This window comes from Monodon monoceros, unplaced genomic scaffold (genome assembly GCF_005190385.1).
Source record: "Monodon monoceros isolate NGI ecotype Baffin Bay Population unplaced genomic scaffold, NGI_Narwhal_1 Super_Scaffold_1, whole genome shotgun sequence".
Classification (NCBI taxonomy): Eukaryota; Metazoa; Chordata; class Mammalia; order Artiodactyla; family Monodontidae; genus Monodon; species Monodon monoceros.
The window spans coordinates 49,895,778-49,919,203 of record NW_021703765.1 but is presented as its reverse complement, the minus strand read 5'-3'; the positions used below and the strand labels follow the sequence as shown (position 1 = coordinate 49,919,203).

General features: G+C 39.8%; 1 protein-coding gene and 1 pseudogene across 1 annotated transcript in view; one reads left to right on the top strand and one right to left on the bottom strand.

The window, feature by feature from the left end:
- GREB1L (GREB1 like retinoic acid receptor coactivator) overlaps window positions 1-23,426 on the top strand; it is a 257,506-nt gene that overhangs the window by 192,889 nt on the left and 41,191 nt on the right. Inside the window, exons 11-15 of the mRNA XM_029233377.1 lie at window positions 1,219-1,404; window positions 5,561-5,887; window positions 6,955-7,083; window positions 7,621-7,755; window positions 10,135-10,332. Of these exons, the coding sequence (XP_029089210.1) occupies window positions 1,219-1,404; window positions 5,561-5,887; window positions 6,955-7,083; window positions 7,621-7,755; window positions 10,135-10,332 (975 nt within the window). The remainder of the gene's footprint in view (window positions 1-1,218; window positions 1,405-5,560; window positions 5,888-6,954; window positions 7,084-7,620; window positions 7,756-10,134; window positions 10,333-23,426) is intronic.
- LOC114898212 lies at window positions 16,918-19,424 on the bottom strand (annotated as a pseudogene).

Here is a 23,426-nt window from a genome sequence, read left to right as displayed (position 1 = left end):
AGGAACAAACTGAGCCAGCAAAGAGGCCCCACTTGGGAGAACCAAGAGGCCCCAGAGCTGCAGATCTAAACCATGGGGAAGCATTTAGGAGTGAGAGCCTTTCCAAGCTCTCTATAAGTGGAAGTGTAGAAATGTAGGGGTCCCTAGATTCCATGACTAATTTAGAGCCTTTCATACCCACATCAAGAGTGCCCTCGTCGGGGGGCTAGCCTAGGCCAGAAGAAGAAGACTGCCGGCTTTACCTTCGGGACTAAACAGATAGGGTGTTTAAGCCCACTAGATCTTTATGGTATGTCTATGTGAGGTGTTATCTGTTTCTTGCAGTTGGCTTGAGCCAGACATGGATGGTTTCGCTTTGAGCCCTGTTCTTTATCAGACTGCCCTATCCACTGCTCCTGGACCTATAGGCACTAGGGGGAATCCCAGTTGTTTAAATTCCATATAGTCAGGAAGTTCTTACTGAACGTTTGAATTGCATGCACAGTGCAACTAAGCCTTGGAAAGATACATAAAACATGAGGACCCTTTGGTGTCTGCCTTTTAGAAAGACTCACAGAGGGACTGTTCTCTTCACCATACCACCAATACAGGGTGTATTTTCAACACATTTGTGTCCTACCTACTTCTAAGATGATTTAAGGCTGTTTACTGACAATTAGGAAGAGAACACAACAAAAATGGCTAAGATAGCCAAAAGAGTAAGAACCTCCAAGTCCCTGCAACTGGAAGAATATTGCTGTTGATCGATGAATTTAGCTTAAATGTTTTAAAAGAAAACCTCAAGAAGTGACACATGTTATTGTAGCTTGTCTGTTTGTTTGTTTTCTGACTTCTTTTCTGAAAAGAAACTTGATCAGGAATTTTATCTGAAAACATTTTATTCTTGCAGTTTTACAAAGGGTACAGAGATGTTTCTGCAAACTCTCATCAGTCCTCTATGTCAGAGATATAATATTAACATGTCTCTTATATAATATAGTTTGAGTATTAATATAATTAGAAGTATTTTGCTTCCTGTTCTTCTAATTTAATGAAAGGGTAGAATTTAGAGCATTCGCATGAATTCCCTGGGATTGATATATTTGAGTGATTTGTTCGGTAACCATCTCAAAGGGCAGGGAACTTTGTTAAGCATCGTTGATCCTAGTTGAGCAAATATACCTGGTTGGACCTCAAAAAGAAATGTTGAACTTTACTGACCTGCTTCTATTGGGGCAGGCTATGGCACTTTACCCTATTTCTATGGAAATGTTGGTGACATTGTTGTGAGTCCTCTGCTGGTGAATTGCTACAAGATTCCACAGTTGGAAAACAAAGATTTGGAACAGTTAGGTTTGACTGGCAGCCAACTCCTGAGTGTGGAAAACATGATTCTTCTGACAATACAGTATCTCGTGCGGCTGGGTAAGCAATTTTCAATAATCATTTGGTGGCGATGATTTTTATTCTTTTTTGGAACATACTTTTTTCCTTTCTTACCCACTTTCTCACATTTATCCACCTCTTACTTTCCCCTCTTTCACGTCTAACATTCTTTTTCTTCAACCCCATTCTCTATGGCTTTTCCCTTTCCTCTCCTCCATTTCTTTCCTACTCCTTTCCTTCTCTTTCCTATTTCTTTTTCTCCCCCCTATTTCTCTCAGATCTAGCCTCCCTTGCTGTTGGCTTTGCTTCTTTGGGTCCTAGAAGAGATAAATTGCTCCACCTGGTGTCCAGTGCCATAATGGTCCTAAAGTCTCCAAAGTAGTTGATGTAGGCAGACTGTCCAAGGGCTGTGCCATGGGTACCTCCCTTGTGAGTCAGGCCAAGCCACCTTTCTGAAAGTGCAGCTACCATCTGGAATGCAAATGTAGCCATTGTGTTAGACAATTATTTTCCACTTAGCCTTTTTATCTTGTTTATCACTGCCCCTACACCCATTTTTTTCTTCTCCAGCTCCATCCCTTTGATGTAGTCCCAAACTGCTTCCTTTCATTCAGGTAGTAACTTGGACCTCCCTGGAAGATTTTCTGAGCTTTAGGGTAAGGGGGTACCTAGGTCATGAACCCTTCACTTCCTCTATTTGATATCTCCTCCTGAGCCCCACAGTGGGTATATGCAGGTGCCCTGACAGTACTTTAGTGGCTCCGCAGCATTTACATTGCAATGTCCTTTATTTTGCAAACTGCAGTAGGCCATCTAATATGCAGCCTAATTATATACCTACTCCAGGACTTCAAACCACTGATTTACTTAGGAAAATGTTCAAGATGTGAAATTACACATTAAAAATTTTATCTGCACTCTTGTGAATTTTTTTAAATGATTTTAAATACTTTGGTGTTAAATAATAAAAAACATGGGCCAAACAATGTTAAACACACACACACACACACACACACACACACACACACACACACACACAGAAGCTTCAGCTTCAGTCTTTGGAGCATCAGCTAGCAATCATGGCTGCAACTCTTAGTACCCTGAGAGCCCAAAGACCTGCTTTGACATGGAATCTACTTTGACATGGGATCTGCTTTGACACAGGCTTTTGAAACTTGCAAGGCTTCAGGTATCTCATGAGCCACTTTCATGATAAATCTAGGACTTGCTAATCATTTTTATTAGTAGGTAGTAAAATTATAAAAATCTCCCGGGTCTGACATTTGATGTCATCATTTTAATTGATACATACTGACTTTCAACCGTGTTCCAAGATGAAAAACTAGCTTCTAGATGTATCCAGAATCAGTTATACAAGGCCACATAAAGCAATGCTATTTTAGTTAACCAAGCCTATCAGTATAGCATTTTTTAAAATCTCAATACCAATTTAAATAGTCAAAGTCCAAGTTAATTAAAGGAACTAAATGGTCAAAACAAAACCTCTTTCCTTAAATTAGTAAAAGCTCTTTTCTTAAAAAATAGAACAATCTCCATTCAATTAGACAAAACTCTTCTCTGCCTTGCAAGATCAGTTCTCTCCAGGGTTTTACTTGCAACCAATTAATTATGTTTCTCAATGTCCAACATAAATAGATATTTCTTTTTCTTAATCTAAATTTTGTACATTGAGACACCTCTTCTCTTTAACTCTTCTGGGGTCCTTAATTTTTTTTTTTTTTTTTTGCCTTCAGAAGTTTTGAAGAAGGCAGCAAGAATATTTTCACATATGCTAAAGATTATAAATTGACATTTGAAAAAATAAATCCAAACTTCTAAAAGGACAGGTGTAATACTTGAATGGCTCAGTTATCTGAAGGTAACAGAGAAGAAGAAAAGGAAGATTTTTCAGAAAGAACAGACCTTTCCACTACAATCACTTTTAAAAAAAAGTCTGTTATTTCACAATCTGAAAATCTTTTGAAGTAGATAATGAAATCAGCAAATCCAGAGATTCTCGGAGGGCTCTGAGTCTATTGGAACCTTGTCTTTTCCTATTGTGGTGGCTCTATCTGAAAAGCCTTCGGACCTGATGCCTGGGCTACACTGAGTTACTGGAGATAAGCATCTGAAGAAAAAAAATTACTATATATTATCAAGCTTGTGAAAAGTGGAGAAAAGGCTCCTGCAATTTAGCTGTAAAGGCTAAGGATGCAGAAATGACAGGAGGTGATTGGAAGCAGGGCAATTTACTCTAAAAAGTTTCTTACCTCATTTAAACTTTGATACATTTTCCTCCATTTCTCAATTCCTAACAGTAATTCAGTCAAAACTCTGTAAAAGTGAGTTTTAAGGCAACCGAGAACGCTATGAACATGTTTGATACTTTATTTTCCCAGAATGCCTTCGTATTTGGAATTAATTATGCTGCCTAACAGAAAATGTTACTCCATGGTGGTTTGGAGGGGGCCTTATGGACACACCTATTAACCAGCCTCCTCAGATTGTCTATGAGAGGCAGGAGGGAACTGGAGAAGTCACAGCCACATGCTTTTGAGCTGTCATTTGTTCTGATGGAAGAAAGCTTTAAGTACATGACCATCTTCCCTTCTTCTCCATGCAGTCAGTACAGATCTTGCGCTTTGAGCTCACTACTAAGTGTGTACTCAGTGGCCACGAACCGTGGTGCTAATTTGATAAAGTTAAATGAAGATCAGAAGCTTTGGTGGCTCCCAGGTGATAATAAGGCATCCACTAGTAAGGGATTGGGGAAGGCACAGAAACATAAACACAATGTAAGCATTGCCGTTTTCTTGCCCTCTTTCCTGCTTCCCTCTGGCTCCAACCAATCCTGGAAAAAACTGTTTTTTTCCAATTAAAATTGTTTATTTTTAAAATGTATGATATTTTATTTAATTTTCCTTATCCTATCCATTACTAAACTTGCATTTTTTTTTTTTACTTTCCCTGAGAATATGGACAGGGTCCAGGGAGGCCACTTAAACCCCTGTTAGAGGAAGGAAAGGTTTCTGACTCACTCATGTGCCTCATTCTCATACAGAAGTCCAGTCCCTCATCCCTGTATTCTTTGCAAGGGGATTTTGGCTTTGGATTCTGAAGCTATTGCTTGATCTCAGATCACAGACACTGAGGGGGTCTATATCTGTTTCAGGAGGATGAGTTTCAAATCTCAGGTCCACACAGCAAAAGAAATGCCTTTGAGTAGCAGGAGTGAACAGTCTTGCCGGTTTCAATTTAAACTAAGTGTAGGAATTCATTTGTGTCACTTGGATGCCAGACACTGACTTGCTTATTTTGTCTCAAAGACTGGTTGAGGGACTTCCCTGGCGGCCCAGTGAGTAAGACTCTGTGCTTCCAATGCAGGGGGTGTGGATTCGATCCCTGGTAGGGAAGGTAAGATCCCACAAGCTGCGCGGCTCGGCCAAAAAACAAAAAAGACTGGTTGAGTTTCTAAAGAGAAACAAAATACCTCTAATTCCAGGGACCACAGATCACCCATGTAAGCTTAACCATAACCTCGGCCAGGGAAGAGGGCCACATGCCATTCTTAACCCAGAACCCTGGGGAATAACTAGGTGATGAGAGCATTCTCTATCTGGGGAAAGTGTGGAACTGCCTAAATATACATTGGGAGTGAAAAATAATTAAACTTAGTTTTCCTCGTGGACAATATTCTCAAAATTATGTATAGAGGCAATACATTAAAATGTTTTTCTAAGGCACCTATGAATAAAATGAGAAATGAGTGAAGCCTGAAGCTGATTATATACCAGTAGGTTAGCTTCTTGCTTCATTAGTCATTAACTATTTCTGTAACGCCAAGTTTAATATGTCAACAAAAATACCACCTTCAGTGACCATCTCCCAAGGCATACAATGGAATTGATACTGTCTCTGAGCACATCTTCTTTTAAAGATATCAAGAATAGAAGTCTGCATTTTAAAATAAACGTGTATCAAGGCAAACAAAAAAGAGAGAAGGTAATTTAGCAATGGAAAATGGTTAGTAGAGGCAGTATACTTGAGGCCACTAGAGGAAAAAGAGCTTATTTGCCAGCTGGAATAGACTGCACTCTGATGTGTGTGTTTGTGTGTGTGTGTGTGTGTGTGTGTGTGTGTCTTTTCTAGCTGTGATTAAAAAAAAAAATTCTAGCTGTAATTCTCTTCAATTTAGGTCCTGATCAGATACCTCTCAGGGAAGAATTTGAGCAAATTATGCTGAAAGCTATGCAGGAATTTACTCTGAGAGAGAGAGCCCTGCAGATGGGTGGTCAGTGCACGCCTGTGTCACCAGGACAACTCCCCTGGCTGGCTAGGTTAATTGCCAGTGTATCTCAAGACTTGGTTCATGTGATTGTGACCCAGAACTCCTTGGCGGAGGGCATTTCAGAGACATTGAGGACTCTCAGTGAAATGAGACACTATCAAAAACTACCAGATTATGTTGTGACAATTTGTGCATCGAAAATCAGAGGAAATGAGTTTTGTGTGGTAGTATTAGGTGAGTAACTTTTTCATTCATTCATCATCCGTCCATTTGTATAATACTAAATGGGGTGTTTCAGGCATCCATGTAATTAATCTCTGGTCAAGGGCTCCAACTTGGGTTCTTCCTCCTAATTTTAACTTTTCCTTTGCTCCTCAGATCAGATTTTTATAGCCCTTAGTTTGGCTGTTGTCCCTGTCAGCTGGTTGTGGGAGCATTATTTCAAAGCACACCCTAGTAACAGATACCCTTGTCTCATGTAACTTCTGTCCTTAAGATGTTTTGGAAATGTTACCACTCTAGCATGTGATAAAGCCATTGCCACAGGTGGTTTAAGCCAGTTAATCATATTTGCCAGGAACTTAGCTCATATATTCACCTCTTCACTAAGAGGATATTTAATGTTATAACATTGACCCTAAAGAAAACGTTCAGAAAGTTGGTATGTTACAAAATGGATTTTTGTTTCTGGTGCTGATTTTCTATCAGGTACCGTCCTGAGTTGCCATTTGGACCAAATTTTGCTGAGTTGCCATTTGGACCAAATTTTGCTTTTCTCCTCTCAGTGAATGGCTCTCACCTCTTCCTAGCAAAGGGGCCAAGCCCTCTTGCTTTGACCAAACCCACCTGCCCATCTCTCTGTGATACATATTTCTTTCAAAAAGCTTCATCAGAAAGTGTAACACATTCATTTTCTAATTTTCATTAGTAAAAAAACAACATAAGTTTATATTTTTAAGACTGATATTCATAATAGCCATGCAGACACAACTTTTTAAAGGTTTTTCACATTCCTCTCGAGTCTTTTAAATAGATGCATGGTATGTTCTCACCATTACAAACATAAGGTATGTTATTTTTTTCCCTTGATCACCTAACTTTGTATTATAAACTTTTCAAATGAAATTTTGAAACTGTCATTTCAAATGCTGTATAATTGCCCATCTTTTGATGTGCCATACTTTTCTTAGCCAAGTCCCTCTAGCTACATACTTTAGTTGTGTTTCCAGTTCTTGCTGTTCTAAATCACTTCCCGGTGAACATTTGTTCACTGGCATGTTGTCTCCCCCTCTCTTCTGCAGGTCAGCATCAGTCCAGAGCTCTGGCAGAGAGCATGCTCACCACAAGTGAGTTTTTGAAAGAAATTAGTTATGAGCTCATCACAGGAAAGGTCAGTTTCCTGGCATCGCATTTCAAAACCACATCGTTAGGTGAGTGGCAGTCAGATTCAGCAACACTGCCGGCCCCTGGCTGCGTGATTTTCTGAATTTAAATCTTAGTGTGAGCTGAGTGTGGAGGTTAAGCTTGCCCGCTGATCTTCCCTCATTTGGAGTGGTTTCTCCTAAGCATTTTGTTACTGACACAGCAAAGGGGTCCAGGCACAAGGATGTGAGGCCTCAGCTCAGCCACTGCTTTGTTGTGTGACCTTGGGCAACGCTCTGCCTCCCCAGATCTCAGTTTTCTAACATGTCAAATGGAGGTATAATGACCCCGTCCTGCCTGCTCTGAGTATTATAGGGGCTGAGAGAGATTTAGTATGTGGGAGCATGGAACCTGTAAGCACGATACAAACAAGGGTAGCTCTGGCTACCGAGATCCTGCTACAGGGATGGGTGAGTGTAAATTCCGACGTGAAAAGTGGGATGACCAACAGATCTCGACGGGAGCCCAGCGTAACTGCCCAACTTGGAGACATACAAACATGTCATTCCTTGTGACTTTCTTATCTCCACTTTATTTTGTAATAGGTGATGACCTAGACAAGCTGCTAGAAAAAATGCAACAGAGAAGAGGAGATAGTGTGGTGACCCCTTTCAATGGAGACCTTAATGAATGTGTGTCACCTCAGGAGGCTGCTGCTATGATCCCCACGCAGAACCTGGGTAATGTCACCAGAGGCCAAAAGGAGGAGACTAGTGCTCAGGACAGACAGAAGCTAAGTTGTTCTGAGGGTTTTGAGGTCTTGTCTTCAAGTCACAGACTATGACAGGCCTTTCCTCATTATCTACATGATAAATCTGGCTCAAGTTAAAAATGCCTTACCCTGTGGCCTGGGCCCCATGCCTTTGTTCTTAGTAAATTTCTCCTAGAATTAAAATCAAAGCCAAAGACTTTATTTTAAGCAGTGCCTCTCTTTGTTTTTGTTTTTTTGGGGGAGCGGGGATCCTTGGTGTACTTTCCTTAACTCCACCAGCTGTGCTCACCACTGTGGGTGCTCAGGTAGGGCTTCAAAGAACTACTTGAAAGAATCTAGACTACAGTCTGTGCAGGGCTCCTGGCTCTCTGCTCCCTGCATCTACTCTCCAATGTGTAAAACACACGTAATCTCAGGGTTAGCGAGGCCTTCCTGGCAGCTGGAGCAGAAACACTGATATATCATCTGACCTACAACGAGCTTGCAGAATGCCAAGGGGGACGGTGGGACCAGGGGTGAGGAGTTCAATTGCTAGATTAGATTCCTTTAGGTTCAAATCCTTCCCCAGTTCCCTGTTTGATAGGGACAATATAAGAAAGGACAGAACAGAGAACAGGAGAAGGATGGATACAAAGCAGATCCATACAAGTGGATGCTGACAGCCTTTTGGCTTCCACTTGATGGGAATGCATCCTTTATGCATTAGGATGACAGCAGGAAAAGTAGCACGGCTTGGCATCGGCTCAGGCGTAAAAATGAATTCAAAGGCAAAAGTTTTTGACTTCTGGACATTGCATGACAATAAAGTGACCATCCAGATGATCTAAAATGTGTTATGTGAACAAAGTTAAATTTTTGAAATTCTCACATGCCCACGTACATATCCTTGATTCCCTGTTTAAGAAACATTGCTTGGGAATTCCCTGGTGCCCTGGGTTCAATCCCTGGTCAGGGAATTAAGATCCCGCACGCTATGTGGCCAAAAAAAGAAAAAAAAAAAAGCTTAAAATAATAATAAATAAGAGATCTTGGTGGTTAAAAAAAAAGAAGAAGAAAAAAGAAACATTGCTTAAAGATATTTTTAGGTTTCCTCCAACTTCAAAATTTGTTAAGTTCAATTCTACAGAGTTATGCCATCCCCTGTGTTAGTCCCCATTCATCTAACCCACAAAATGAAAGAAACAACAGCCTGACTATCCAAAGACAGATTTTTATTTTGGTTGGTAATCTTTGTGGGTCAAAAACTATTTGGGCTATTATTAAAGGTTGCAGTTTGGGGCTTTTCTAGTAGGTTCTCTCAGCCAGTAGGGAGACCCACCTGTATAAATCTCCACTTGCTGTCAGGGTTCCATAGTGGCTGGGGTCCCATGACTACTGTCTTTGCCTGGGAAGTATTGCAGCTTGATTTTAGAAAACATTCATTAGCACAGGTTAATTGGGCCCTTGCGTGTTCCAGTCAGACTTCCACATGTGTTCCTGATAAAAACCAGCCCTTTCAAGAAGCATTAAATATTTCTGCTCAGGTGTTTAGCTGACTAAGCCTGTCTCTCATTATGTATGCGTGTGCATGCACGCATGTGTAAGAGAGATTGATCGCTTGATTATAACTTGTAATAAAAAGCTACTGGCTTGGTTAGAGTATCTGGGCAATGTTTTTCTAATACGTCACCTATTGAGCAGCCAGCTGGCCATGTCATGGGTCAGGTCTCTTCAGATAGTACAGGCATCAACATGGGAGTTGACCACAGTCACCCACACCTGCTAGGTCACAAGCACTGGCAAAGTGGAGTCAAGTGGGAAGAAAGGTGAAGTTAGTGTCATGGGGAGGAGAATTTCAAGCCATGTTACAACTGACTTGCTGGAGAGGAAATGTTTACTGCAGTGCCATCCAGAAAAGCTCAAAGGAACTCAGCATGATTATGGTTATGGCATTAGCTCTGAACTGGGTCTGGGCTCAGGCACCTGACCTGTGCTGATAGTCCTAAAGAAACCAGGAAACTCTTCCCCTTTCCAGAGATGAGTCCTGGCTCCAGCTGCCAGAGTGCAGTCTGTCCCTCCATTTCTGGGCATGGGAGGGGTGCTGAGTTCATGCCTTGTGAGACAATTTATATTAAAATAATACATTTGTAAAACTACTACATTCACTCTTGAGCACATCCTTTCAGCCAAGTTGTCAGGGAAAGTGGGCAAATCTATTGAAAGTCAATAGAGAGTGAGGGTAGAAAGTGAGGATTCTTGGTGATAGAGCATCACTCTACCCTATGTGTATTATTTGTCCCTATATGGATTCATAGAGGCCATCACAGAAGTGAATTAATCTTGTTCTTATGACTTTCTTAAATTTTAGATCTAGATAATGAACCCTTCCAGATTTATCAACCGCAGCTTACGGTTGCCAGAAAACTCTTGTCCCAGGTGTGTGCCATAGCAGACAGCGGCAGCCAGAGCCTGGACCTCGGCCACTTCAGCAAAGTGGACTTCATCATCATTGTCCCAAGATCAGAGGTTCTGGTCCAGCAAACTCTTCAACGGATTCGACAATCAGGTAGGATGGAACTTTCAAAGAGGGCCCCCTACCTAGATCCAGCCTTAGATTCCCTCTGTCTCTTTCTTTGGCTTAATTCAAACATTTTTAGGGGCCTGATTCTATTAAGTCTGTGATGTCATCAGTGGATTAGAAACTGGCCACTCATTTATGAAGAGAAATGTCCTCAAGGCAAAGATAGCCCTGCCTGGGATGACGGGGTCTGTGCCACCTGAAGTCCTTCTGTGGCTCAGTGAGTCATTCTCATGGGAGGATTCTTGTACCTTTTGCACACTACCAGCAGATTTTTCAGCCTAGAAACCAGAACGCCGTCCCCTGTGTCAGCAATGAGAAACCTCATTAAAAAAAATTCAAAGCTAGAATTTCTCCTAATTTCCTTAAGGGAATAAGTAGAGAGGAAAAAAATTTTTTTCCAGAAAATGTGAAAAGGTAGGGAGCAAATATTTTAGAAGTCTGTGATAAATAACATCCCTCTCAAACATAAAAGTTGCTTAGAATTACAAGAAGCAATAAGGAATTTAGAAAATTGAGACTGCTGAAAATGCCTGCCTTTGTAAACTAGGTTTGAAAAAGAAATTATAAATGTCAAGTTGCTTCTGAGTACCTCAGCTGGGGGAAGACACACATACACACACACACACACACACACACACACACAGATTTTAACTGGAGGATAAATCTTTTTGCCACAGTAAAAAAATTTATTTTCAATATATTTGAAAACAGGAAGCAGAAAACTTCAGAAGAGCTTAAAATACAGTTTATATGTTCCACGCCTGTCATTCAGTGCTCCTTAAACTTTAGGGTGCATGCAGATCACTAGGGATCTTGTTAAATTGCAGATTCCCCTTCAGTAGGTCTGGGTGGGCTCCAGATTCTGCATTTCAAACAAGCTACCAGGGGCTACCTGGGCAACTGGTCAGAGGACCACTCTTTGATTAGCACAGCTGTACAAAAAATCTTTCATTCTAAGTTCCATGGGCCAGATGAGCTGACTAACAAAAGGCTTTTCCCTCTTTAACACCTCTTAGTGGCTATGACTAAGACATGTAAAGTCTTTCCATGCCTCGTCGAGACCCAAGCGCCTGGTTAACAATGCAACCTGCGTTTTAGCCTCTAAAATTTTGAATGACAAGTTACAAAATGGCCTGTTAGAAATATTGACTTATAGGTGAATTAGCCAGAGACGGTCAAATGCCTTCTCTCACAGCTCTCCCAGAAACCGGAGTGAGTTCTAGACATCCTCAGCTACTGGCCATTCGTCATTTTCTTTCCGCCCCCCTCCACTGAGGGAAATGGAGGGGCTTTCATCACACCAGGCATTAACCAGATTTTTGCTACTTCTTGTGGATTTTCCACTTTATTACTATGGAGGGAGCACCTTCTCTTGTAGGTTTTTTACTTGTACCAAAGGGCATTTGTGGCCTTCCTGAGTTTGTGATCTGATATCCCAGTCATACTCTAGCCAAGTCATCTTAGCACCTGTTTCAAGGGGTGAAATCATCCATGGTCAAGTGGTTGTACTCCCCCCAGAGCCTTTTCCTCAAATAACCTCTTGATGACCTGTATTTTCGCCTTTCTTAATCAATGCAAGACCCTAAATAAAACCCTGCATTTTTGACAGATAGAGAAACTCTATTGGTCCCTCCTTTTCCCTTCTCAACGCCCTCAGATTTTTCCAAAGTGAGTATTTTGAGATTATCATTCCTCAGAAAGGACTGGTATTTGACTAGTTACATAAGCTTAGAATCCAAGAAAATCAGTGTTACAGAGAGATTCAGAAAATTCAAGGCAAAGCATATTTTTAAAATTATTCACATCTGGCCTTGGCATACATACTGAAAATTTTTGCTGCAGAAGCAATCACTTCTATATATTTTTAAATAACTGTACTCATTTTTATTATACAAAAAACCAGAGTTGTTGTTTTCTTTATTTTGAAAAATAAAAGAAAGTAGGAAATTTTAAACACTTATAATCCCACCACTCAAGGATAATCACTGTTAAAATGACTTAATACCTAGTGTTCCAGGCTCTCTTCTCTGCCTATGTCTGATATTATAGTAGGCACATTTTTCCACATCATTAAGCTTTTGTAAGCATCATTCATAATGAATGTATATGATATTCCATATCATAACAACACCAAAATTTATTTGCTTTTTTTATTTGAATACCTTTGTATTTTTGGAACACATCACAGTTGATAGAACCCGAAGGACCAGAAGCATTTTAAGGTGTAAAGAGATTGTCCAGAGCAGAGATTCTCCACTAAAACAACTCTTGAAAGTCATTGCTATGAAAACACAGAGGATTCTCAAGAAGTCATCTGATTCAGTTTCCTCATATTTTGCCATGTGAATCAAGGACAGCTACATTTGCCTAAGGTCCAGAGGGCAGTGCTTTGGGGACAAGGACTGTTTTCTCATCTCTGTGTGCCTGGTGCCTCATTTCTGCCTCTCCTGGGCCTGGCACCAGTAGGGGCTTAACTACGGGTTAGGGTTCGAAGGGAGAGCTGGGAGCTGGAGGGAGGAAGGGGAGGGATGGGTAGAGGGAACACCAGTGTCCAAGTGCTTTGCTCTCTGGTTCCATTTGCCTTTCCCTAAAGGAAGCATTTCAGCAGCCAGCCTGCCAGGAAAAGCACCAGGCAGGGAGAAGCAGCCAGGACATGCAGAAAGGCCACATCCTTGGCAGGCCTTGTGTGGCTGAAAGAAAAAGGTGAAAATAGAAACCATCACGTTGTTGCAGACTCAGCACTAAGGTGAAGCATAGAAAGTAAGCATTTAACTTACTTTCTAACTAAGGAAGGGAGGCAGGGAGGAAAAGAAGACAAAAGAAAACATTACAGAAAGAATTGGAAGGTAAAAAAAAAAGAAATGAAATGGTTTGCCCCAGATGGACTTGTAAATGCTGCAGTGATCAATGGAAAAGCAACATAAGGAATTTTTAGACCATAGGAAATTCTTTTGTTTTAGTGTCATTTTTTTTTACAGACTGATGTTGTAGCATAGTTCTTCTAATTCAAGAAGCTCCAAATTCTATAAATTAGAATACTAGGTTATCAAAATGCGATCAAAATGCAAGCCACTTTCAACTCCACACGAGTAGGATGAAAACAGGAAGGATTAGTGACACCATATTTTCCTCCTCCCTGCTTTTAAAATGGTATCCGTGGGAGCCCCCAGCAAATGGGAGCAGATCTACGAGTATCCAGTCAAGGAAGTTTTATCATGCTCAGGGGAATGACGTAAATTTGACACCTCAATACATGTCTGATCATAAAAGAACCAGAGAGACAGTTTCGTCTGCTGATACGTAGATAGGTTTTAAGGCAGTGGGAGAGATTAGGAGGGGAGGAGAAGAGATAAAGGAAGGCAGTTTCACTTTCTGAAATGTATTTTCTTGGTCTCATCAACCTTATGTCTCCTTGTTGGTCAGCAGAAAATGTAAGCGGAAAAAAGGAAGTGAGAAAGGCAGCAGGGAGTGGGATCCCAGGGAAGAAAGTACCAGGAAAGCACTCTGCCCTGAGGTGGAGTAGGGAAACACCAGAGATTCCTCTGTACAAATAGAACTGAACAAGTACCTAACGTTAGCATCCGTGAAGTCAGTTTCCAGCCAAGTCGTAGCTGCCCAGTGCCCACCCCTAGTTTATAGACAGCGTTGGCACCTGCCTCACAGCCACCACCTCCCCTCCAAGTGGACGACCCCACCGAATCCTAGCTTCTCTGCGTTAAGCTCTCATCCGCAAACACCTTTACCTCTACTGCTCATCAGGCGCCTGCCCCCTAGTCATATCCCAGACGCTCCTGGATCCTGGAACTGTAAATTCTAACAACCTCAACACCAGACCACAGACTTCTTTGCAACATACACTGTGTGGGGAAAAAAAATCAACCTTTCCGATTGATGCCTCATAAATTCTTTCTGGTTCTTTAGTTGGCTCTCTCTCCCGCTCTCCACGGTGACTGGCTCTTGCAGACTCTGTTTCACTCACAGTTCTGACCTCATCCTTCTCTTAGCAAAGGACCATGCCGCTTATTTCTTCCCTCCCCCACCCCCAGAGGAAGAAAACTTCAGATAAAAACTTCCTTCCAAATCTGGAAACCTACCTGCATATACACCCATCATTCCCCCTTCCTTCCTGATCAGTGAAGAGCTGCCCTGCTCTGTGTAAGCCTGCTTCTCCCACCTTGCTCTGGAGGCTGTGCTGTCCTCATTCTCATGGACCTCACACTCTGATGATCTCCTCTCTCATTGTCACCTTCCATTTCCTTCCCTCCTGGAGCTCATTCCATCAGTTTTAACCTGCCCCACTCCCTCAGAGACAAAACAAGCAAGCCTCTGTTAATCCTACCTAACCCTCCAGTTTATCCTCCTCGACTTAAGTGACAGACTTACTGAGGGAGTTGTCTGTTGTCATCTTCATTTCCTCAACTCCCAGTCACTCAACACCCTGCAAACTGGCCTCCATTCCCCACTGCCACGCTTCTAGGACTCTCACCAATGTCACCAATGACCTTTTCTGTCCTTACCTGGACTCCTGACAGCACAGGTGCCCTCCATTCCTTCCTTTAAGCACTGCAGTGCCTTTGGCTTCCAAGACACATCCTTTCCCAGCCTTCCTTCTACAAGTCATGCTCCAGTGCTACTCTGTACCCTGTGGTGCTCCAGCCCGACACTCAAGACTGCGTAGTGGCTGTGTGTTTATTGATGATCTTTCTCTTCAGCTAGAAAGCAAATATTCAGGGTATAGGTCTGTCTTGTCTATGGCACAGGAGACACTTAACAAATGTGTTGAACTGAAGTTTTGTAACGTTCTGTTGAATTTTAAGTTAAAATCTATTTTAAGAGGAAGACATAGGGAGTTCCCTGGCGGTCCAGTGGTTAGGACTTGGTGCCTTCACTGCCGTGGCCTGGTTTCAACCCCTGTTTGGGGAACTAAGATCCCACAAGCCGTGTGGCACAGCTGAAATAAATAAATAAATAAGAGGAAGACATAGAAGTAATTAATATTTAAGATGTGGCAGTCCTGTGGCAAAAACAAATTCAGCCATTAAAACCATGTTTCGCAAACCTACTTTGGCCAAGAGTAAAGCCCTTAAGATGGGTATGTAACAGATGTATCTTTCAGTCACACAGGGCTCTGAAGTTGTATCTGTGTGTTCAGAATGCTCTTCTTGTGCAGATCTAGTGCTGCTTTCCTCCTTGACCCAAACAAACAGCATAGTCATACACCCACACAGAGAAGTCTCACCGAACCCAAATTAGAGAATTCTCTCCCACTGGGAGGACAGAAGGGAGCCAGCCAGGCCACCAGAAAACAGTGGGACCACCAGAGCAATGGGCACCGAAAACAATTACCTGGAATTTTAACCAGCCGTTTCAATTCCCAGGTTATATATTTATTTTTCTTTTACTGATATACAGAATTTATTAAGCTTTTCACATGTAATAGAGCATAGTTTCAGTTGCATCTGAAGTGCTAACAAAAGCTCCAGCAATCAAGAATGGCAGCATGTTATCAATATTTTATAACAATCAACACTTGTAGCTTTTCAGATTTGGATAAAATCATTTATCCCAAAGTAAATCTAGTCATGCTTTTAAAAAATGCTTTAGGTCACTCCAAGCTTGGCAATTAACATTTGGCTTAAACAATAATAAAACAATCACAACTTGATAAATAACAAATACAACATTGTAGGCCATAACCATACACAGCATAAGGAAAAGATAGTAAGTAGCCATTAGCATTAATAGAGTACCTTGGCTTCCATGCAGATACTTCCAGAGGCTTTGGTTCATTCAGCCCTGACACTCAGTTTTTAAAGCAGGGGACAATATCTACAGTATCATTTTGTAATTTCTAACACACTGAAAACAAGTAAGTAGAAAATGATGAGTTGATTTTTATTAATGCATTAAATCCTCAGGAGTTATCACCAACCCCTTAATATAAAATTTTTTCAAGTTATATTAGTCATATAACTTGGTGTGCTACTTACTGTAAATGCTGCTAAATGAATTAAATGAAGACAACAATGTTTCCCCTAATGTGATTGATTTTAGCACTTTTCAGCTACCTAGATCTAAAAACTTTCAGGCTTTTGAACTGAACATTTGAGGAGAGTGTTCATATTTCAACGTATTGATAATACAATATGCTTGATTCAGAATGTTAACTTACAATTTACTCCAAAACTAAAATTTTAATCTGGTGAAAAATAAGTAGCTATAAGTGGCATAATAACCATGACACTAAAATGGTTACTGTCACAGATGGTGATAAACAAGGATGTGAGGGCTCCACTCTCAAGTCGCCTAGGATTTTGAATTACTTGTACATATTGTCACTTACAAAACTATAACCAATTGAATATTTAGTCTGGTGTCTTCAAACACCCAAGATATAAGATAACTTATACCAAAACAATATGTTTTTGAAATATTTTTTGTAGCTGGTAGTTCTTCCCTTGGAGGTAAAGAACATTTTGCTAAAACTTTTAATAACCAGGATACAGAAAATTTTAAAGAGCAATCTTATGTAGGAATCAAATATACAGAGATTCAAAGAGGAAAAAAGAAAATTGTATAGAAGACAAAGATCAAACTGGTATCCCAGATCCAGAGCAATTTTGTAAAGTAGGAAAGCAATTATGATAACCCACAGCTTCTTAGGTCATTCTAGTGAGGATCTCCAGGTACTATATGTGTTTTTATAATGATATTTCCTAAATAAAGGGCCTTAAATGCACATGAAAGGGCGTCTCCCAGGAATAGAGGTTAAGATATTTTTACGTTGTTCAACCCACAAACTATTTGGTCAAAGGAATATGTAAAGTTCAACAAAAGCACATCTGGTGGAAATTCATGGCAATGAATGTTGACAAGATGTGCTTGGATCTCGCTTGCAGCGTCTGGCAGCGAGTAGCAGAACAAAGGTGGAATCTCACAGGCTCTCCTGTGTCTCTTCTGGAAGAGGCTCCATGGTGGTGGAACTAGCGTTTGCAGTCGAATTCAAGAATTCTCCAAAATCACCACCAGCAGGCTTGGTTCCCCCTACTTTAGACTTTAAGTTTTCAACCCTTTCCTCAAATTATTTGAAAGTTGGGGAGTTTTTTACATCTTCCAGCTTTTTGGTGATGACTGATCCAACAGATGAAAAAGCAGCTGAAGCCTTCTGTCCAGGCTGAGATAAGGTTTCAGAGGTCTTCTTGTACGCAGACGTGGCTGTCACATCTTGCCACCCTTTGGCAATGTTCTGTTTTAGTGTCTGTAGTGAATTGATCCCAAGTTTCCGCTTGATCTCTGTTAGGTGCTTTCCTTTTGCTGCTAACACTTGAGACAGAGTCTGGATTTCTTCTTCTACCTTAGCAAGTTCTCTTCTTAGCTCTTCTCGCTCCTCCTCTGATAGGGTTTCAGTGGCACCGATAGTGGCAGCAACATCTTCTCCTTCCTCGGGTACTGGGTCTGTTCTCAGTAGACCTTGCTCGCCGCGATCCGTGTCTCCCACCCACTGGCAGCGAGTCCTTGCTTGGCCTCCCTGCCCGCCACCCTCCTCCTGTCCTCCTCCCAGGTTATTTGCTGAAAAGAGACAGCCAGGGTGAAGGAATGTCCATTGTTATAATACTTAAAACTTCAGCATGCTCTAATGATTTAATATTTTCTGGATTTTCATTTCCTTTTTTAAAAAACAATAGCAATTTATATTCTACTTTTTTTGTAATAGGGATCTGAAGACATATCAGTAAAAGCAGTTATAACAAACCCATAAAATCAGGCAAAAATTAAGCATGATTTTCATTTCCTTTTAAGCATTAGAATATTTTTGCATACCAAAACTTCAGAGAAATTAATTCGATCCCAAGGGAAGATGAACAGCTAAAACTAAGAATAGTTTTATTTTTCTTTAGGATGTCTTCTTGACAGGAAGAACAAGAAATAAAACTTAGAAATGAAAAATTTAGAAATAAAATTCTTTATTAAAAAAACATCAAGAGAGGGCTTCCCTGGTGGCGCAGTGGTTGAGAGTCCGCCTTCCAGTGAAGGGGACACGGGTTCGTGCCCCGGTCCGGGAAGATCCCACATGCCGCGGAGCGGCTGGGCCCGTGAGCCACGGCCGCTGGGCCTGCGCATCCGGAGCCTGTGCTCCGCAACGGGAGAGGCCACAACAGTGAGAGGCCCGCGTACCGCAAAAAAAATAAATAAATAAAATAAAATGATATTTTAGTATCAAATGTGTGTGTGTGTGCACATTTAGCATCTAGATCTTAGGTTATAAATACCATTCCCCATTATACCAGCTCTGAGGTAGGAGCAGTCTGGAATCTTGGTTTCCAGAAAGTGCGAAAGTACTCAAAGATCGATGGAGGCATGTCGAAAGGACACAGCAGCCTGCTTGAAGGAGACTTTGCTGTCCAAACTTGGTAATTTGGGGCATCTAAAGGAATGATGGCAGTGGATTGTAACCTACTGGATTTTTGTAAAGCCCATGAGTCCACAGTAATGCTAAAAAAAATAAAAGGGGCAGGAGTGAGGGGTGGGACGCAAGCTCTCCTTTATAAAAGAGTACCAGCTAATCAACATAAGAAAATAACAGAATTAAGAAATCCCTGTTTTGCACTACCAATATAGTAAGTAGGATGATGTAGTGGAGCATTAAGCTCAGTGAACAAAGACCTGTGTTCTTTCTTTTATTTTTTGCGGTACGCGGGCCTCTCACTGTTGTGGCCTCTCCCGTTGCGGAGCACAGGCTCCGGACGCGCAGGCTCAGCGGCCATGGCTCACAGGCCCAGCCGCTCCGTGGCATGTGGGATCTTCCCAGACCGGGGCACGAACCTGTGTCCCCTGCATCGGCAGGCAGACTCTCAACCACTGCACCACCAGGGAAGCCCTACAGTATAATTATTGATTCTGGCAAGTATCATCAATGGGTACTGAAACCATTGGGTAAAATGTATTCAGGAACAAATATTCACACAGTCTCAAAGTGTCATCCCACATATTAAAAATTACAAAGAGGAAAAGGCATCTTTACAATGGAGAGACCTGGCAGTAGACAGTACCATGTCCATGCAATCAAACTTCGCCATCTCCCATTATGGGACAGATTGACATTATGAACAAGGGGAAGTACATGATGTTACCTATGAAGTATAATTGTCAAAAATGTTTAACCTGAATCTAATCACAAGGACACTATCAGAAAAATCCAGATTGTGTGACATTCTACAAAACAACTAGCCTGCATTTTTAAAATATCGATGAAAAGACCAAAAAAGAAAAAAGACAGGGAAGCTGTTTTAATTATACAGAATAAAGAGACACTGCAAGCAAGTACAATGCTTAATTCTTGATTGGATCTTAGACCTAAAAATAAAAAGTAAAAAACACAGCTCTGGGACAATTCGTGAAAATCATATCTACTACTATATGTAAAATAGGTAACTAATAACAACCTACTGCATAGCACAGGGAACGCTACTCAGTACTCTGTAATGACCTATATGGGAATAGAATCTAATAAAGAGTGGATATATGTATATGTATGACTGATTCACTTTGCTGTACAGCAGAAACTAACACTGTAAATCAACTACACTCCAATAAAAATTAGTTTAAAAAAACCAAATGTATGCTGTGTACTAGAGAATATTATATCAATGTTAGTTCAATTCTTTGGATGTAATAATGGTATTTTAGTTATGTAAGAGAATGCCTTTGCTCTTAAGAAATACATATTGAGGTATATAAGGGTGAATATTATATATTCTAAATTATTCAGCAATAATAACAACAATGAATAAAAAGTAATAAAGAGAAAAAGCAAATGTACCAAAATATTAACAATTGGTGAAACTAATTGAAGGGTATACAGGTATTTATTGCACTAGTCTTTCAGCTTTTCTATAGTATTCAAAGTAGAAAGAAAATTTAAGAAATTTTAAATATTGAATAGATCAAATTTATAAATTTTATGAGGTATTAAAAATCACAATATAGTGAACACCCGTGTACCTATCAAAATAACTTACTGAAGACTCTTGTTCCCCTTCCTGATGCTAACATTCGTCTTCTTTCAAGGGTAACTATTATGCTGAATTTTGTGTTTATTATTCCCTTGTTTTATTTATAGTTTTGCCATAGTGCATAACTCCTAAACAATATATTGTTTAATTTTGTATACTTTAAACCTTTTTGTAAGTGCATTTGTCTGTAATTTACTTTTTATACTCAATATTACATTCCTGTGATTAATCCTGTTGTTATATATAGCTGTAATTCACTAATTTTACTGCTTTTTAGTATTCTATTAAATGAATATAACACACATTTAAAAAAAATCATCTCTCCTGTTGATGGACATTTAGGTTGTTTCTAGTTTTTTACTATTTCAAACAGTGCTGGTACACATGTACAAGAGTTTCTCTGAGAGAAGAATTGTTGGGGCATAGGTTATGTACACTTTCAACCTTACTAAATAATGCTAATTTTTTCCAAGGTGGTTGGTTATATTTACATTCCCACTAGCGATGCATGTGTTTCAGTTGCAAATGTTTGATATGGTCATGCTTATTTTTAAGTTTTTTTAATTTTTAAATGATTTTATATCTTCAGAAAAGTCACAGAAACAGTACAAGAGATCCAAACATGACATTTAAAAATAATTCCATTCTCCAATAAAGATGTTAAAAAAAAAAAAGAAAATTATCACAATATGCTGGCTTAAAAAAAATCCATTTATAATAGCATCAAAAGGAATAAAATACTTAGGCATATATTTGATGAAAGAAGTGTACAACTTATACTCTGAAAACTAAAAAACATTGTTGAAAGAAATTTTAAAAGACCTAAATAAATGTAATCTACATTCATGAATTGGAAGACATTAATATTTTTAAGATGGCAATATTCCCCAAATTGATCTACAGATTCAATGCATTCCCTATCAAAAGCCCAGCTGACTTCTTTGCATAAATTAACAAGCTGATCCTAAAATTCATGTGGAAATTCAAGGGACCCGGAATACCCAAAACAATATTTAAAAAGAAGAACAAAGTTGGAAGACTCTCACTGCCCCATTTTAAAAGTTAATACAAAGGTACAGCATTTAGACATTGTGGTACTGGCATAAAGATGACATATAAATCAATGGGATAGAATTGAGAGAGTCTAGAAATAAACCCTGCTATTTATGGTCAACTGAATTTTGACCAGGGTGCCAAGACCATTCAATGGGGAAAGTAATCTTTTCAACAAATGGTGCTGGGGCAACTTGATATCCACATGTGAAAGAATGAAGTTGGACCTTTACCTCACAGGCAAAAAGTAACTTAAAATAGATCAAAGACCTAAATGTAAGACCTAAAACAATAAAATTCTTAGAAGAAAACATAGGTGTAAATCTTCATGACTTTGGATCAAGCAACGATTTCTTAGATACGATTCCAAGAGCACCACCACCACCAACAACAACAAAAATAGATAAACTGGACACCATCAAAATTAAAAACATTTGTGCTTCAAAGGACACCATCAAGAAAATGAAAAGAGAACCCACAGAATGGGAGAAATTATTTGCAAATCATATGTCTGATAAGAGACATATCTATAATATTTAAAGACCTATTATAACTCAATAATAAAAAGACAAATAGCCTAATTAAGATATGGGTAAAGGATCTGAATGGGCACATATCCAAAGAAGATATACAGATGACCAAAGAGCACATGAAAAGATGCTCAACACCATTAGGCAGTTGGAGAAATGAAAATCAAAAACACAATGAATACTACTTCATGCCCATGAGGATTGCTATAAGCAAAAAGAGAGACAATAACAAGTAATATGTAGAGAAACTGGAAGTTCATACACTGCTGGTGGGAATGTAAGTGGTTTAGCTACTTTAGAAAACAGTCTAGCAGTTCTTCAAATGGTTAAACAAAGAGTTACTATATGATCCAGCCATTCTACTCCTAGATATGAAATGAGAGAGAAGTGAAAATATAGGTCCACACAAAAAACCTGTACACAAAAGTTTACAATAGCATTATTCATAATAACCAAAAAGTGGAAACAGTTCAAATGTCTATCATGTCCATAATTAATGGATATATAAAATGTAGTAAACTATACAATGGAATATTACTCAGCAATAAAAAGAAATGAAGTATTGATGAATGCTAAAACATGGATGAAACTTGAATACGGTATTCCAAGTGAAAGAAGCCAGTCACACAAGATCAGATATTGTTATGATTCCATTTACATTAAATGTCCAGAGCAAGCAGACCTATAGAGAAAGAAAATATATTGGTAATTGCCTAGGGCTGGGGGACTGAGGGGGGAATTGAGGGATGACGGTTAAAGGGTCTGGGGTTTCACGAAAATGTTCTAAAATTGCTTGTAGTGATTGTTGTACAACTGTGAATTTACTAAAAGCTATTGAATTGCACATTTTATATGGATGAAATGTATGTGGACTATATATTAATAAAGCTGTTAAAAAATAGGGAGTTCACATAAACCCTTCATCAGCTTTGCTTAAAGTTGAGAATTTATATAACCCTAGTACCATGATCAAAACAGGAAATCAATTCTGGAACAAAACTATTAACCAACTAAAGACCTCACTAGTTTTCCCTTAATGTCATTTTTCGTTCCAGGATTCAATCCAGGATCAAACATTGCATTCAGTTCTTTTGTCCTCTTAGTCTCCTGCAACCTGGGACATGTCTTCAATTTTACCTTGTTTTTCATGACTTTAACTGCTATCTCCAATTCCATGTGAACACTGCAAGGTTCCTTTTAGTCCTTCCCCATTTCTCTATTTGTAACTTCTTTCTCTGACAGGGAGAAACCTGATTCTTGTTATCTATAATGTACATATTCACTTCTTTGATTTTTTTTCCTAGAAGTTACACAATTGCTAACCCACACCCGTGTGAGAAAACAGATTGCCAGCTAAAGTGTTGCCATACAATTCTTTTGGTCTTTAGCCTTATGGTTTCCAGCCAAAACACTGATTTGTTTTACTGAGGTTTGCTCTTTTCATGCTCACCCCCCATCAATGTGGTTATGTTAGTTTTCATTT